Source organism: Microcaecilia unicolor, chromosome 13 (assembly GCF_901765095.1).
Source record: "Microcaecilia unicolor chromosome 13, aMicUni1.1, whole genome shotgun sequence".
Taxonomy (NCBI): Eukaryota; Metazoa; Chordata; class Amphibia; order Gymnophiona; family Siphonopidae; genus Microcaecilia; species Microcaecilia unicolor.
The window spans coordinates 59,541,526-59,555,726 of record NC_044043.1 but is presented as its reverse complement, the minus strand read 5'-3'; the positions used below and the strand labels follow the sequence as shown (position 1 = coordinate 59,555,726).

Sequence of the window (14,201 nt, the reverse complement as noted above, 5' to 3'; positions counted from 1 at the left end):
GTTCCTTATCTCTCCAGACCAATGAGTGGGTATATAACCTCCTACTAGTAGATGGGGAGACTGAGGACTACTGAGTGTCATCATCCTATAAGGTCCTGTGCAACCCTGAGTCAGCCAGTATTTCTCAGTCTCCAGATGGTATGTGAGTAGCTGTGCAGCTCTGCGTCAGTTAGGCCTTGCTTGGATTGCTGTGTTTGACCCCATGATTTTTAACAAAACAAAAAGTTTTCGCTAAAAAAGAAAGAGAACAGAAGACATATTTTAGGGGCTTGACTAGTCTTGGTCTCTGTGCCCCACCCTCTGTTCATAGTTGTGCTACTGCTTCAGTTTAATTGTACCAGTGTCTCTTCACAGAAACAGTATTTCCTTACATTGGTACATGTATGTATTGAGTCTGAGCAGTAAATTCAAGTCTTTGAGTATAGTGACTGATCCTTGTGTGCAGCAGAGTTGCAAAGAACCTCCCATGTTTTCCTGGGGGTGGAGCTCCACAAGCATTCCATTCCTTGTCATCTTCCAGATTAGTCCCGACTGATGGGTTATGCACGCCTACCAGCAAATGGAGACTGAGAATGTATGACTCTTAAGTGATCCTGTAAGTATCCTGTACAGATCTCAGAGAGCCAGTATGTTCTCAGTCTACAGTAGGTGGCAGATGTAGTAAGCCTGTGCAGTCTTGGATGGCTTTTAGACCTGGAGAGGTTGATAACCAGGGTTTTGTTGGTGGCTGTTAATAGCAGAGGCTGGATTGGAAAGATGACCCCCTGCAGGAGGCTGCCTGGTGGTCCATTGATGAACAGGCACCAGATGAAGAGGTGCAGGATGAGTGGGAAGTACCCAGTGAAGATGCTGGGATTTTCCTCAGAGTAAAGATCCTTCTGTTGTGCATATCTTTCACAGAGATACGTTTCTGGAGCGCAGGTCACTTCCATGCTTCGTTTTGAAGAAGATTCTCTAAAGAAGATGCCCCATGTAAGGTGGATCCTTTAGTTAAAGGTATTCGTAAGGTCTCTAGATTCTCCCCTATGAATCATTCATGACTTCCATTTAGCTTCCCACTATTCCAGAACCTGTGGGATAGTTGTGTCCATCAACCAGCAGGTGGAGGTAGAGAACTGAAGACTGAGCTGAGACATGTCTCTCTTGGCATCCAGTCCAGCTCCTCAGTATTTTCTATCTCCAGCAAGTTGATGGGCACAATTTTCAGCCTCTGGTTCTGAGTGATTTGTTCTGGTCTAGTTGGTCAGCTGGTCTCCAGTTAAGCTTTTCAGGTAATTTGAGACTGCAGAGTCGTATTTGTCCCAGTATGGCAACACTTATGTACTTGGTGCAAAGTAAAGGGTCAAAGAATGACTCGCCTTGCATTGTGTTTCCTGCATATCTCCCTTGTTCTCTGCAAGTTGTCCAGAGATGAAAAGGGGTCACACTTGTTTGCTCGTCTGGTTAGTGTTAGGTTAGCGAATTGTTTAAGGTTGTTGTTTGTATTCTGAGTATTATCCTTACTGCTTGTCTATGTAAATACTAAGGAGCTGGACTGGATGCCAAGAGAGAGATCTCAGCTCAGTTTTCAGTTCTCTGTCTTCATCTGCTGGTTGATGTACACAACTATCCCACAGGTTCTGGAATAGTGGGAAGGACTGTGAAATATTGCAGGAAGACCTAAGGAAATTGGAAGACTGGGCATCCAAATGGCACATGAAGTTTAATGTGGACAGATGCAAGGTGTGATGCACATTGGAAAGAATAATCTGAATCATAGTTACCTGATGCTAGGGTCCACCTTGGGGGCCAGCGCTCAAGAAAAAGATTACGGGTGTCGTTGTAGATAATACACTAAAATCTTCTGCTCACTGTGAGGTGGCTGCCAAGAAAGGAAACAGGATGCAAGGAATTATTAGGAAAGGGTTGGTGAATAAGACCAAAAATACTATAATGCCTTTGTATTGCTCCATGGTATGTCCACACCTTGAGTATTGCATTCAGTTCTGGTCGCTTTATCTCAAAAAAGAATAGTGGAATTAGAAAAGATTCAAAGAAGAGCGACCAAACTGATAATGGTAAGGGAGACTTTAAGAAGGCTGATGGAGTTGGGGGAGGTAGATTATGAGAAACTGGCAACCCAGTGGAATAATGAGTTTTCTTTGAATCTGAAGGGCGAGCAATTAAAAACTTACATGTTAAATATTCCTAAAGTGACGGAGAACGTGACACTGAGAGAAACTCTTTATAAGTTTGTAATGAGAATGTATTTTTCCCCACACAGGGCGATGAGGCCAGCCATGAGAGCTGATGACACCTGTGCCAAGTGTGCTCGCTCCTTGGCGGTTCTTGGTCACATGTTCTGGCAGTGCCCCAGGGTTCTAGAGTTTTGGAAACGGATGGCTGGGCATGTGTTGGCTCTCTGGGGAGTGACCTGGACCCCCTATGCATCTCTTTTATTTGACCAGTTCAAGTTATCGGCCCCAGGGGCTGTGGGACTTGGGCCCTTTTTGAAACGGGCGGTTCTTATGGATAAGAAAGTAATCCTTCACCAATGGATAACGGCAGAAGCCCCCACTTATCAGCAATGGAGGTCTAGAATGATTTCCTTATGTGCATTAGAACGTAGGGGGGTGGGAGACCTGGCCTCATCCAAAGGGGATGCTTATTGTCGGAGGTGGTCGCCTTTCTGGGAATCATTAACCCCGGTAGCGCGTAGTAGAATTCTTAATGTTGACAGTACACCATGGAAACCCAGGGGTGGGGAGCGAGGGGGGGTTGGGAGGTTTGGTGGGGAAGAGACTTTAGACCATTTGATGACAATGACTCTTGATGCCCTGATGGGAATTTTTGATTAGTTGGAAAATGACTCGTGGTTACTTGAGACATTGAGGGGCGTTAGTTTGGAACCTCCTGAATTGACGGTGCAGTGGTGGCTTTGCATTGTCCATCTGGAGAAGGACATGCCTCTGGATCCACTGGAGTGGAAAGTTGTCACCATGGACATCAGTCTTGGTGGGCTTGGCGTGGTCCCTTGTCTTGTTCAGGTGGCTCAGGGCCGCTGGTTGATCAATCGGCTAGAGACTCGGGCGATCAGGTTGGCTCTGAAGTACTTCTGTTCGCTCCTCGTCAGCAGGGTAATGCAGGTCCTCTCAGACAATGCTATGGCCATGGCTTATGTCAGTCGGCAGGGTAGTACGAAGAGCCGCGCTGTGGTGGAGGAGACAGCATTGCTGGTAAATTGGGAAGAGTTGCATCTTCAGGTCATCGCAGTGCACATGGCTGGCGTGGACAACGTGCAAGCAGATTTTCTGAATAGGCACACTTTAGATTCTCGTGAATGGTCACTTCACAGGTCTGTTTTGTGGGGCATACCTCACGTGGATCTCATGGCAATGTCCAGCAATGCTCAGGTGCCTCATTTCTTCAGTCGTCGGAAGGATCCTCGTTCCGAAGGGATTAATGCTTTGATTTTTTTTCCATGACTGGCTCAAGTTCTTCTTTACGTATTTTCTCCTTGGCCCTTAGTGGGTCAGGTCATCCAATGAATAGAGCGCCATTCGGGTCCAGTGATTTCTGGTCGCTCCAGATGGCCACTCCGTCCATGGTAGGGGGCCTTGATCTGTCTGTTGGTGCAGGATCCTCTGCCTTTTTAGGGGTCGGTTGACTTGTTGCATCAAGATCCAATTGTGATGCCTGATCCAACTCCATTCTCGCTTACAGCCTGGCTCTTGAGAGGGCTCAGCTGAAGAAGAAGGCTTTTTCCTCCAAGCTGATTTCCACAATGTTGCAGTCGCTGATACGGTTGACTTCCTTGGTTTATATTAGGGTGTGGCATATTTTTGAGAACTGGTACCAGGATAGGTCTTACCAGCCTCTGGAATTTCTGCAGAATGGTCTGAACAAAGGGCCTGGCATTGTCTTACTTGAAGGTGCGAGTGGTGGCCTTGGCTTGTGGTTTGTTTCCTTCACGGGGTGAAGCTTCTTCAGCATCAGTGGTTCCCCTTTGTGCCTCCTTAGGACTTGAATCTCGTTTTGGAGGTTTTGGTTGGTTCTCCTTTTGAGCCACTGGAGTCGAGCACCTGCAAGGATCTCACTTTAAAGGTGGAGTTTTTGGTAGTAGTTTCTTCGGCCAGGAGGATTTCAGAGTTGTAGGCCTTACCTTGTAGGGAACCCTTCTTGCTCTTTTTTCCAGGGAGAAGGTTACTTTGAAGTTGGTTCCATCTTTTTTGGCCAGGGTGGTGTTGGACTTTCATGTGAATCAGGTTATCTCCTTGCCGGTTTTGGAAGATAAGGCAGGGGGTAAGGATCAGCGTAGCATTATCTGAAGAGGACAGAGGAGCTTCATGTCTCGGATCGGTTGTCTGTCTTGTAAGGTGGTCCGAAGGAAGGAGGGGCAGCTTCCAAGGAGACAGTTGCATCGGTGTATTTGCTCAAAGGTCCATTGGTGCTTAGCTACAACTACTACTATTACTAATCATTTCTGTAGCGCTACTAGATGCAAGTAATTTCTCTGTCCCTAGAGGGCTCACATTCTAAGTTTTTTTTTTTTTTTTGTACCTGGGGAAATGAAGGGTTAATTGACTTGCCCAAGGTCATGAGCTGTAGTGGAAATTGAACCCATGTCTCCAGGATCAAAGCTCGCTGCACTAACCATTATGCTACGCTATACTTAGGGAATACAGCCTCCTGGGTGGAGAGCAGTTTGATTCTGCTGCAGGACATCTACAGGTTGGCGGTGTGGTCTTCATTCCATTACTTCATGAAGCATTACAGGATTGATGTGCAGTAAAAAGGGAATGCTGGTTTTGTGGTAGCTGTTTTTAACTTCTGGTTTCGGGGGTCCCACCCTTAGAGAATACTGCTTTGGACTTCACAAGCATCTTGACTGGTTTGGAGGGTTGCTAAGGAAGGAGAAATTAGGCTTTACCTGCTAATTTTCTTTCCTTTAGACCCTTCACACTGGTCAAGAGCCCTCCCAGCTTATCGTGTGGTGCTTGCTGCTGTGTTTTTTTGGAGGGTGCTGTGGCTGTTTCGCTAATACATGTGTCTACTAACAAAACACAACAAAAAAAAAAGCCACACAATGATCTCTCGAATAGTGCGTGATAGCAGTCTACGGAAGCACTGTGTCATTTGTTGGCCAGAGTATGGGGTTCTAGAGTGTTTTTCTTTCTCTGCTTTGTTTTCTAAATACTGACTGGTTGGGCTGCACAGGGTTGATATACAATGGTTAAAGTCAGGTGTTCTCAGTCTCCTTCTGTTGGTAGGCATGCATAACCCAAGCATCCTGACTGGTCTGGATGGTCTAAAGGAAAGAAAATTAGCAAGTAAGGACTAATTTCTTCTTTGGTAGTGTTCTAGAAGAGGGTGTTTTGCACTGCAAGGTTTTGGTTTGGTTTACTTCTTTCTCAATAGTTCTGCAGAAAAAGGAAAAGAATAAAGTAGCAGTTTGATATGACATAAGTTCAGCAAATGTACATGGGCTGTATGATTCTGGTTTCAAGTGTAGAGCAGCTGAATTAGTGATGGAAAGGGAGCACTGAGGGGGAAGGGGCATTACATGGGATGGAAGTCTGCTCTGCTAGTTTATTCTGGCTCTCGTAGTTTGGGGTGGTTGATTCTGACTGATATTTCAAGAGTCAGAAGTTCTCGGTCCCCACCTGCTGGTAGACATGCATAACCCAACAGTTGGGACCAGTCTGGAGGGATTAACGAAAAGTAAATTTGCAGGTAAGAACTAATGTTCCCTTAATCAGAGGTTTATTATATTAAAGTTTTTTTTTTCTCTCCTGTTCTGGCAGCAGTACTAAACTTGGTTGGGCAGAGGAAAACAACGGTTGCTTACACTGTGTGTTGATCTGGATAGTATGATGATAACCCATAGGAGGTACCAGGAGCTATGCTTGGACTCTGGAAACAGGGTGCATAGCACCTTGTATGATTGTAGTAGCATTCTTTAAATATAGGTATTGTTCTTGTTGACAACCCTCCATCTTCCCATAGATGGCCTAGCCAAGAAATTTGGGCTGACACCTGAGCAGTTTGGAGAGAACCTCCGGGACAGTTACCAGCGGCACGAGACGGAGCAATTTCCTGCAGAGCCCCTGGAACTGGCAAAGGACTACGTGTGCAGGTCAGTTTTTCACTCAGTGTACAGCAGCTTGTAGAAGAATGGAGGGTAGAGGTGACTTAAGAGTTCATCCCAAAAGCTGTAAGCCAAGTGTTGTCCAGCTCCGCTATGTGCCAATCATTTAAGTATAATACTTTCCCAATCTGTTCATGTACTCCAAAGTAAAAAGTACTGCCTGCTGTGTTTTTGTACTGATGGGTTGTTTTCTCTCTCTCTCTCTCTCTCTTAGTCAGTTTAATACTGCTGAGGCAGTGCTGGAAGGAGCCCGCTACATGGTTGCTCTGCAGATAGCTCGAGAGCCACTGGTCAGGCAGGTTCTTAGACAGACCTTCCAAGAAAGGGCCAAAATCAACGTAACACCAACCAAGAAAGGCAAAAAGGTAAGAAAAAAGGGAGTTGTAAGCAGATTTTAAAGTCTGTGTGAGAGAAGCCCAGATTCCAACTATTCTGTTCAGATTCTGGGTGTCTGGGCAGGAGTTTGACATTAGATGATCATATTATTACTTGATTAGGTTTATCACAGTTCAGCAGTTCTTCCTGCTGTGTACTGATAGTCACCGAGGGTGGTCCATTCATTAGTTTTATCTAGATCGTAGTTCTCAACATAGGCCTTGGGACACACCTAGCCAGATTCTGGGTGTCTGGCAGGAGTTTGACATTGGATGATCATATTTATTTATTTATTTATTGCATTTGTATCCCACATTTTCCCACCTATTTGCAGGCTGAATGTGGCTTACAGAGTTTGTTATGACATAGTCCTTCCATGATATCAGATACGTTTAGTATTGTATAGAGATTAAATAAGAGAAGAGAAAAGGAAGGTGTTAGGCAGGATAGTATGGAAGGTGGACTTTAATAATTAGAAGGATTGGTGAGGTAGTTTTGTGAGTTTATGGGTTCTCTTTGTAGGCCTTGTTGAAAAGATGTGTTTTCAAAGATTTGCGGAAGTTGGTTATTTCGTCAATAGCTTTCAGGGCTGTAGGTAATGCATTCCACAGCTGCGTGCTCATGTAAGAGAAGGTGGTGGCGTGTATCAGTCAGCTTGTATTTTAGTCCTTTACAGCTGGGGAAGTGCAGGTTGAGAAATTTGCGGGATGATCTTATGGCGTTCCTGGGGGGCAAGTCCACGAGGTTTAGTATGTAGATCGGGGGGGCGTCTGCATGAATGATTTTGTGTACAATCGTGCAGATCTTGAACGCAATGCGTTCCTTGAGTGGGAGCCAGTAAAGTTTCTCTCTTAGGGGTTTTGCACTTTCGTATTTGGTTTTTCCAAATGTGAGTCTGGCACGGTATTGTGGGCTGTTTGGAGTTTTTTGATAGTCTGTTCTTTGCAGCCAGCGTACAGTGCATTGCAGTAGTCCAGATGACTTATTACCATTGACTGTACTAGGGTAAGGAATATGTATCTCGGGAAGAAAGGTTTTACTCTTTTGAGTTTCCACATGGAGTGGAACATCTTTTTCGTTGTGTTCTTCACGTGAGCATCGAGTGTGAGGTTTCGGTCAATAGTAACTCCAAGAATTTTCAGATTTTGTGCAATGGGGAGAGAGCAGTATGGTGTGGTTATAGTGAAGTAGTTGTTTTTGTTGTGTTGTGAGGTAAGTACAAGACACTGTGTTTTTTCTGTGTTGAGTTTCAGCTGGAATGCACCCGCCCAGGAGTGCATGATTTGGAGGCTTTGGTTGATTTCGTTGGTGATTTCATTTAGATTGTGTTTGAATGGGATTTAAATCGTGACATTGTCTGCGTATATGTAGGGATTAAGGTTTTGATTGGCTAGAAGTTTGGCTAAAGGTATCATCATTAGGTTGAAGAGAGTTGGTGACAGAAGGGATCCCTGGGGAACTCCACATTCAGGTATCCATGTGGGTGATATGTCCGCGTTCGTTGTTACTCCAAAATATTCTAGTATTTATAGTAATATTCCATGATTAACCATGTCGAAGGCGCTGGACATGTCGAATTGTAGGAGGAGATGTTGTTACCAGTTGCAATTGCTTGTTTGAATGAGTTCATTGCGGATACTAGTACAGTTTCGGTGCTGTGATTTGACCGAAATCCTGATTGAGATTCATGAAGAATTGAGTGTTTAGTTAGGTATTCAGAGAGTTATTTCGTTACTGTGCCCTCCATGAGTTTGGTTATGAGCGGGATAGATGCTACTGGGCGATAATTGGTTAGGTCCATTGTGCTTTTCGTAGCGTCTTTTGGCAGCGGAGTAAGTAAGATGTTTCCTTTCTCCGTGGGAAAGAGACCATTTTGAAGCCTGTGGTTTACATGATTCATGAGGTCTTCTTTGAATTGTTTGGGGGCGGATCTTATTAGGCTATTGGGGCAAATATCTAATTTGCCTCTCGTAGTGTAGGTTTTTTTTTGTTCTTGTTTTTGTTGTCTTTTTTGTTCTCCAGCGGAGGGAGAGGTTTGCTTTGTAGTGATCGGACCATGGCGTGGCTGTCCACTTTGTGTTTATAAGTGTGAGATTATGTTCTACTGAGAATTTGTGGGTGATAATATCTAATATGTGTCCTTTGTTATGGGTGGGTTGCATGCTTGGCCAGTGAAGCTCCCATAGTTGGAGGAATTCCTTGCATTCACGTACATTGCTTGAGTTGGTGTCTTCAAGATGAAGATTGATGTCTCCTACTATGAGAAGGTCCTGGTTGGAAACGCAGGTATTCGATATGAAATCCATAAAGTGCGTTTGTGAGTCTTGCCAGTTGCCCGGGGGTCTGTAGAATAGGATTAGGTTTAGGTGATCACGTAGTTTGGGGTGGTTGATTCTGACTGATATTTCAAGTTGGGGAAGCATAGATTCTGCTGTTGTTGTGACTGTGAATTGAGATGTATAAATTATTGCTATGCCTCCTCCTCTTTTTCCTTCTCTTGTCCAGTGGGTAATTTTGTATCCTGGGGGGCACAGCTCTAGGATTATTGGATCTTTGGAGTCATGGATCCAAGTTTCGCTAATAAGTAGGAAATCGAGATGTTCATCAGTAATCCAGTCAGTTATAGTTGTGGTTTTATTAACTGCCGATCTGGCATTGATGTAGCCTATTTGTATTAGTTGGTGGTGTTCAGTTGGGTTCGAGGTAGTGGTAATTTTTATCAGTTGTCTGTCTTCTTGATATGTGAGTTTAAGTTCTTTCTTTTCTTTCTGTTGATGGTGTCCGTTGGTAGTAGGTTTTTCGTGGCCTTTTTTGATTTTTTTGAATAGGCATGTTGTGTATGGTTTGTGTGGGTGGTTTGTGAGTTGTGGGACTATTGTTGTCTATACTAGGGATTATGATTGTGTGTTGGATTAGAGTGAGACAGTAGATAGTTAGGAATAGTTTACTGGAATTCATATCAGTATTAGTTTGTATATTAGTTGGTGTAGTTTAGAGCATTTTAGAGGATATCAAATCGGTTATCAAATCTTAATACCATTGGTTTAAGAAAGGCAAGTTACAGTTCTATAAGCAGTATCATGCTGTGAGATGCAGATTTTAAAAAGCAGTGGTTTAAAGCAAATTACAGTTCTAGATACAGTATCATGTTATGAGATGCAAATTATCGGCATTTAAAGCAGATTACAGTTGTGGATGCATTATACTGCTATGAGGTGAAAGATAGGCATATTACAGTTTTAGATGTAAAATACAGGCAGATTATCGGCATTTAAAGCAGAGTACAGTTCTGGATGCAATATAATGCTATGAGGTTAAAGATAGGCATATTACCATTCTAGATGCAAAATACAGGCATTTAAAGCAGATTGCAGTTCTAAATGCAGTATCATGCTATGGGATGAGTGAGGCAGATTACAGTTCTAGATGTAGTATCTTAATATGAGATGCAAATTTATAGGCATTTAAAAAAAAAAAAAACAGCTCACGTCCCTCAGTGGCAGCTCCCCCCAAGTTCATGGCGGCAAGTCCGCGTTCGCTGATGGATCACCCTCAGATCAGCCCCTCCGACGCACCCGCGGCGTCCCGGACCAACTGTTTTACGTTCTGTGCCCCTTTGTTTAGTTTTCATTTTATCAATTACAGTTCAGCAGTTCATCCTGCTGTGTAGTGGTCAGTCGCTGAGGGTGGGCCATTCATTAGTTTTATCTAGATCATAGTTCTCAATGTAGGCCTTGGGGCACACCTAGCCAGTTGGTTTTTCAGGATATCCATAATGAATATGCATGAGAGATTTGCAAGAATGGAGGCAGTGCATGTAATTGTGGGTATCTTGAAAGCCTGACTTGCTAGGTGTGTCAAGAACCCTGTTGCAGAACACTGCAGCACGGCTGCTTGGCACAAAAGGGGTAAAGGAACATGTTATTTCACTACTGTAGAGATTGTTGGCCAATTCTGTATCAGAAGGTCTTTTAAAATCCAGAAGTTGGTTTTCAAAGCAAGACATATTTTAGCGCTCTCTTATGCGTGATCTATGCTCTGCATTTAAGGATCTGTAGCAGGTTCCTTCTGTCAGAACAATGCTACTTTGGTACCAGGAGCAGAAAAGAAAGGAAAGGAAAGGAAAGGGAGGATCCACCAAATCATCTCAAAAAGAGTGAAACCACAATGAGAAGCAAATAACAAATGTTAAATAAACAGTGTGTAGTAATATATGTTGAATTGATGTGCTCTTTTCTGACCACTGACAGGTCATTTATGACCTATGAACTGCATAACTATAAGGCTTAAACTTTTCTATACTTTTGCTAAGGGCTGAATCTTTCTGAAAGCCCTGACTTCAACATTCTGTGTAATACAGCAGCAATCTTGCTGAGAGCTGTGAAAAGCTGTGTATCCGAGGTCACTCTGACTCTTATGATCATTATTCCACTCTCCCTGACGGAGTCGGTGTCACTGAGACTACTCCACAAGGTTTGAAGACAGAGAAGTGTTGAGGATCTAGACAACACTTTGATAAGCCCTGGGTACTGGAAGATTCCTATAACAAAATGGCGTCTATAATCCTCTGTAAAAGAAAACTTGAACCTATTTTAAGATGCTGAATTTCATAAACATTGAGATAGTAAGTCTAGTAGCCCTATAGAAATGTTTAATAGTAGTAGTAGATAGTAGGTGCCATCTTATGTAAACAATAGAGTGACACAGAAATTAGCTGATGTAACACATGATTTTGCTGAACTTGCAAGTTGGGAGGGGGGATTGCTGCTCAGTCCAGTGTATATAAAGCCACTGTGATACTGTATTAGTCTAGGGGGGGTCAGATGATCAACAGAGCCTTTGTAGCTATCTGTAATTACCTAATTGTCTAATTGCTCTATTGGCTAATTGCTTCATTGTGTAATTATTTTACTCGAATTACTTTGCCTGACTGTTATATTGCCATATTGCTTTGTTATCATCCAAAGATTGGTAAGTAATAAAGACCTTTCCTCCTCTAAGAAACCTGGCCTTTGTCTTCTCTGTCACCCCAGATCCTGGGAGTGGCTTATACACTGTGACTCGGGGTGGGCGTAAGGATGTAGAAACCCTACTGCCTCACCTGTCCAAACTATTATATCTCTTATAGCAAGTGAAAGGATCAGAGGGAAGAATATTATGGCCTTCTCTGGGGACCGTGTCATAGCCTAATTACAGACTCCACTGTAAACATAGTGTAAATAATTAAAATGTGCTCAATTTAAAACAAAACCTAATGAGAAGAATAAAAAAACCCCAACATGTGGTCATTGGCCCCTATCTCCTCCTCTCCATTGCTGGCGGCACTCTCTGGGGTCTCCTGGCCATCTTTGCATGGATCAGCTGGAGGAGGGTGATTTGTTACAGGGAGAGTCTGATGATCCTACCGCTGTGCTCCTTTTTCATAAGGATGATTTACCTTTGCTGATCTCTAGTGCCTTGGAGGCGCTGAACATTGCAGATCTGGAGGTGCAGGTCGCGGCCGCTGTCAATCCTAAGATGGCCAGCACGAGGAAGCCATCCAAGTCTTTTCCAGTACACGAGGCCATCCTAGAGCTTATTTCAGCTCAGTGGTCAGACCCTGAGGGGGGAGCTTAAGATGGCTAAAGCAATGGCTCACCTTTACCCGGTTGGCACGGACCAGGTAGATAAATTTATCCTTCCCACGGTGGACACTCTGGTGACGGCAGTTACCAAGAAGACTACTCTGCCTGTGGAGGGTGGAGTGGCACTGAAAGACATGCAAGATTGGTGTCTTGAGGCTTCTTTGAAGTGTGCCTTTGAGGTTTCCGTGTTAACTCTCCAGGCCTCTATCTGTAGCTGTTATGCCGCCGGGGCGTTCCTTAGCTGGTTTCAATAGGCTTTGGAGCAGGATGAGGGCATAGTCTTTGCTCTGGGGTCCGTTGTGTGCCATATGGAATCAGGGCTGGCTTATTTGGCAGATTCCCTTTATGACCTGGTATGCGCTTCAGCCAAATAGATGGCACTGGGGTTTCTTCCAGCCGTTTGTTGTGGCTTCATCACTGGGCAGCGGATATGGCATCCAAGCAGCGCCTCACTAGATTGCCTTTTTGGGGCAAGCTGCTCTTCGGAGAGGACCTGGAGAAGATTGTGAAAGATTTGGGGGACTCTAAGCGACAACAGCACCCCAAGGACAAACCCAAGTCCACAGCATGGTCGTGGGTGGCGAGGCCTGTTTTTGGGAGGCTCGCCAGTACTGTCAGGGTCAAGCTTCAACTTCCAGAGCCCCAGATTTTAGCAGTGTTCTTCCTTTTGCGGGGATAAGCGACCCACTGGTGCTGTGATGCGACCACTCGTCTCAATGATGGGGTGTCGGTCCACTGTTCGTTTATACGGATAGAGAGTCAGCTGTCTATCTTCTACTACGAGTGGGCCAAAATCACCTCGGACCAATAGGTCCTGGACATTATCAGAGATGGTTATAAATTGGCGTTTTCTTCTCCCCTTAGATGACTCTCTTTTTCTGTATTGTGAAGTGTATGATCCGGCTTTATGAGACCGATAAGATTGGTGCTTCTCTCATTTCAGTATCTTCTCCGAGGCAAGGCGGTGCATGTGGCCTACGTAAACTATCAAGGAACACAAAGAGCCTGTCCGTGACCAGGGAAACAGCTCCGCTCCTTTCCTGGGCGGAATGTCAGCTGGTGGCCCCCCCTCACTGTTCACATGGCAGATGTGGACAATGTCCAGGCAGACTATCTCAGTAGGAATCTCCTGGACTTGGGAGAGTGGAGACTGAGTCGGGAGGCCTTCACTCTTCTGAGTGGCCATGAGATTTTCCCATCATGATCTTGATGGCGTCCTCATCCAACGCACAGGTTCCTCACTGATGAGCAGAAGGTCTCGATGCACTGGTGCAGCCCTGGCCTGTGGCAGGTCTTCTGAATGCATTTCCCCCGTGCTCTCTGATAGGCAGAGTCATTCAGCGCATTCATGTTAATCTAGTGGTGTTGGTGGCTCTGAACTGACTGCGTCAGCCGTGATGTGGAGATCTCATGTGGCTTCTGGTGGAGGAGCCGCTTCGGCTGCTGCCAGTGCTTGTGAAAGATCCAGCTTGGTTCTCTCGGCTTGGCTCTTGAAAGAGCATACTTGACAAAGAAGGGCTATTCCAGTGCAGTCATTGCCACTACGTTGTGCTCTAAGAAGCGGTCAACTTCTTTTGTGTATGTTCGAGTTTGGCACATTTTTTGAGGATTGGTGTGCAGATTGTCTCATTGTTCCACTTCAAGCTTCCAGTCACTTCTGTTTATGCTGCTGCTTCCAATCCCAAGATGGTCGCTGAGACTGCCCATGGCAGTCTCGGTAGCCATTTTTGCTGAGCAACCTACAGAAGTACGAGCAATTGGGGATCATGCTTGCCCAGAAGACGCTGTTAGACCACCAGGCTGTTTAAAGGTAGGCTTGGAGGAGGGCCTTTGGGTGGTGGGAGGGCAGAGAAGATAGATAGGGTCAGATGGCTGACTGGACCAGTAGGACCCTTTGTTTTTTGAGGGGGAGGTAGCAGTAGCAGAGAGTGACTATTGGGAGGGAGGGGACAGTTTTGTTTTTGGCCGAAAATGCAGAAGTGTTTTCAGTTGAAATCTGGATTTTGGTTCTGTTTCAGTGCCAAATCTGAAATTTGGTCAGCCTCTAATGCAAATTCGTAGCCATTGAGAGTCAG

At 44.8% G+C, this 14,201-nt stretch overlaps 1 protein-coding gene across 1 annotated transcript in view; it reads left to right on the top strand.

The window, feature by feature from the left end:
* Positions 1-14,201, top strand: part of SUPT6H (SPT6 homolog, histone chaperone and transcription elongation factor) — a 126,106-nt gene that overhangs the window by 50,232 nt on the left and 61,673 nt on the right. The window contains exons 14-15 of the mRNA XM_030222091.1: positions 5,986-6,115; positions 6,342-6,492. Of these exons, the coding sequence (XP_030077951.1) occupies positions 5,986-6,115; positions 6,342-6,492 (281 nt within the window). The remainder of the gene's footprint in view (positions 1-5,985; positions 6,116-6,341; positions 6,493-14,201) is intronic.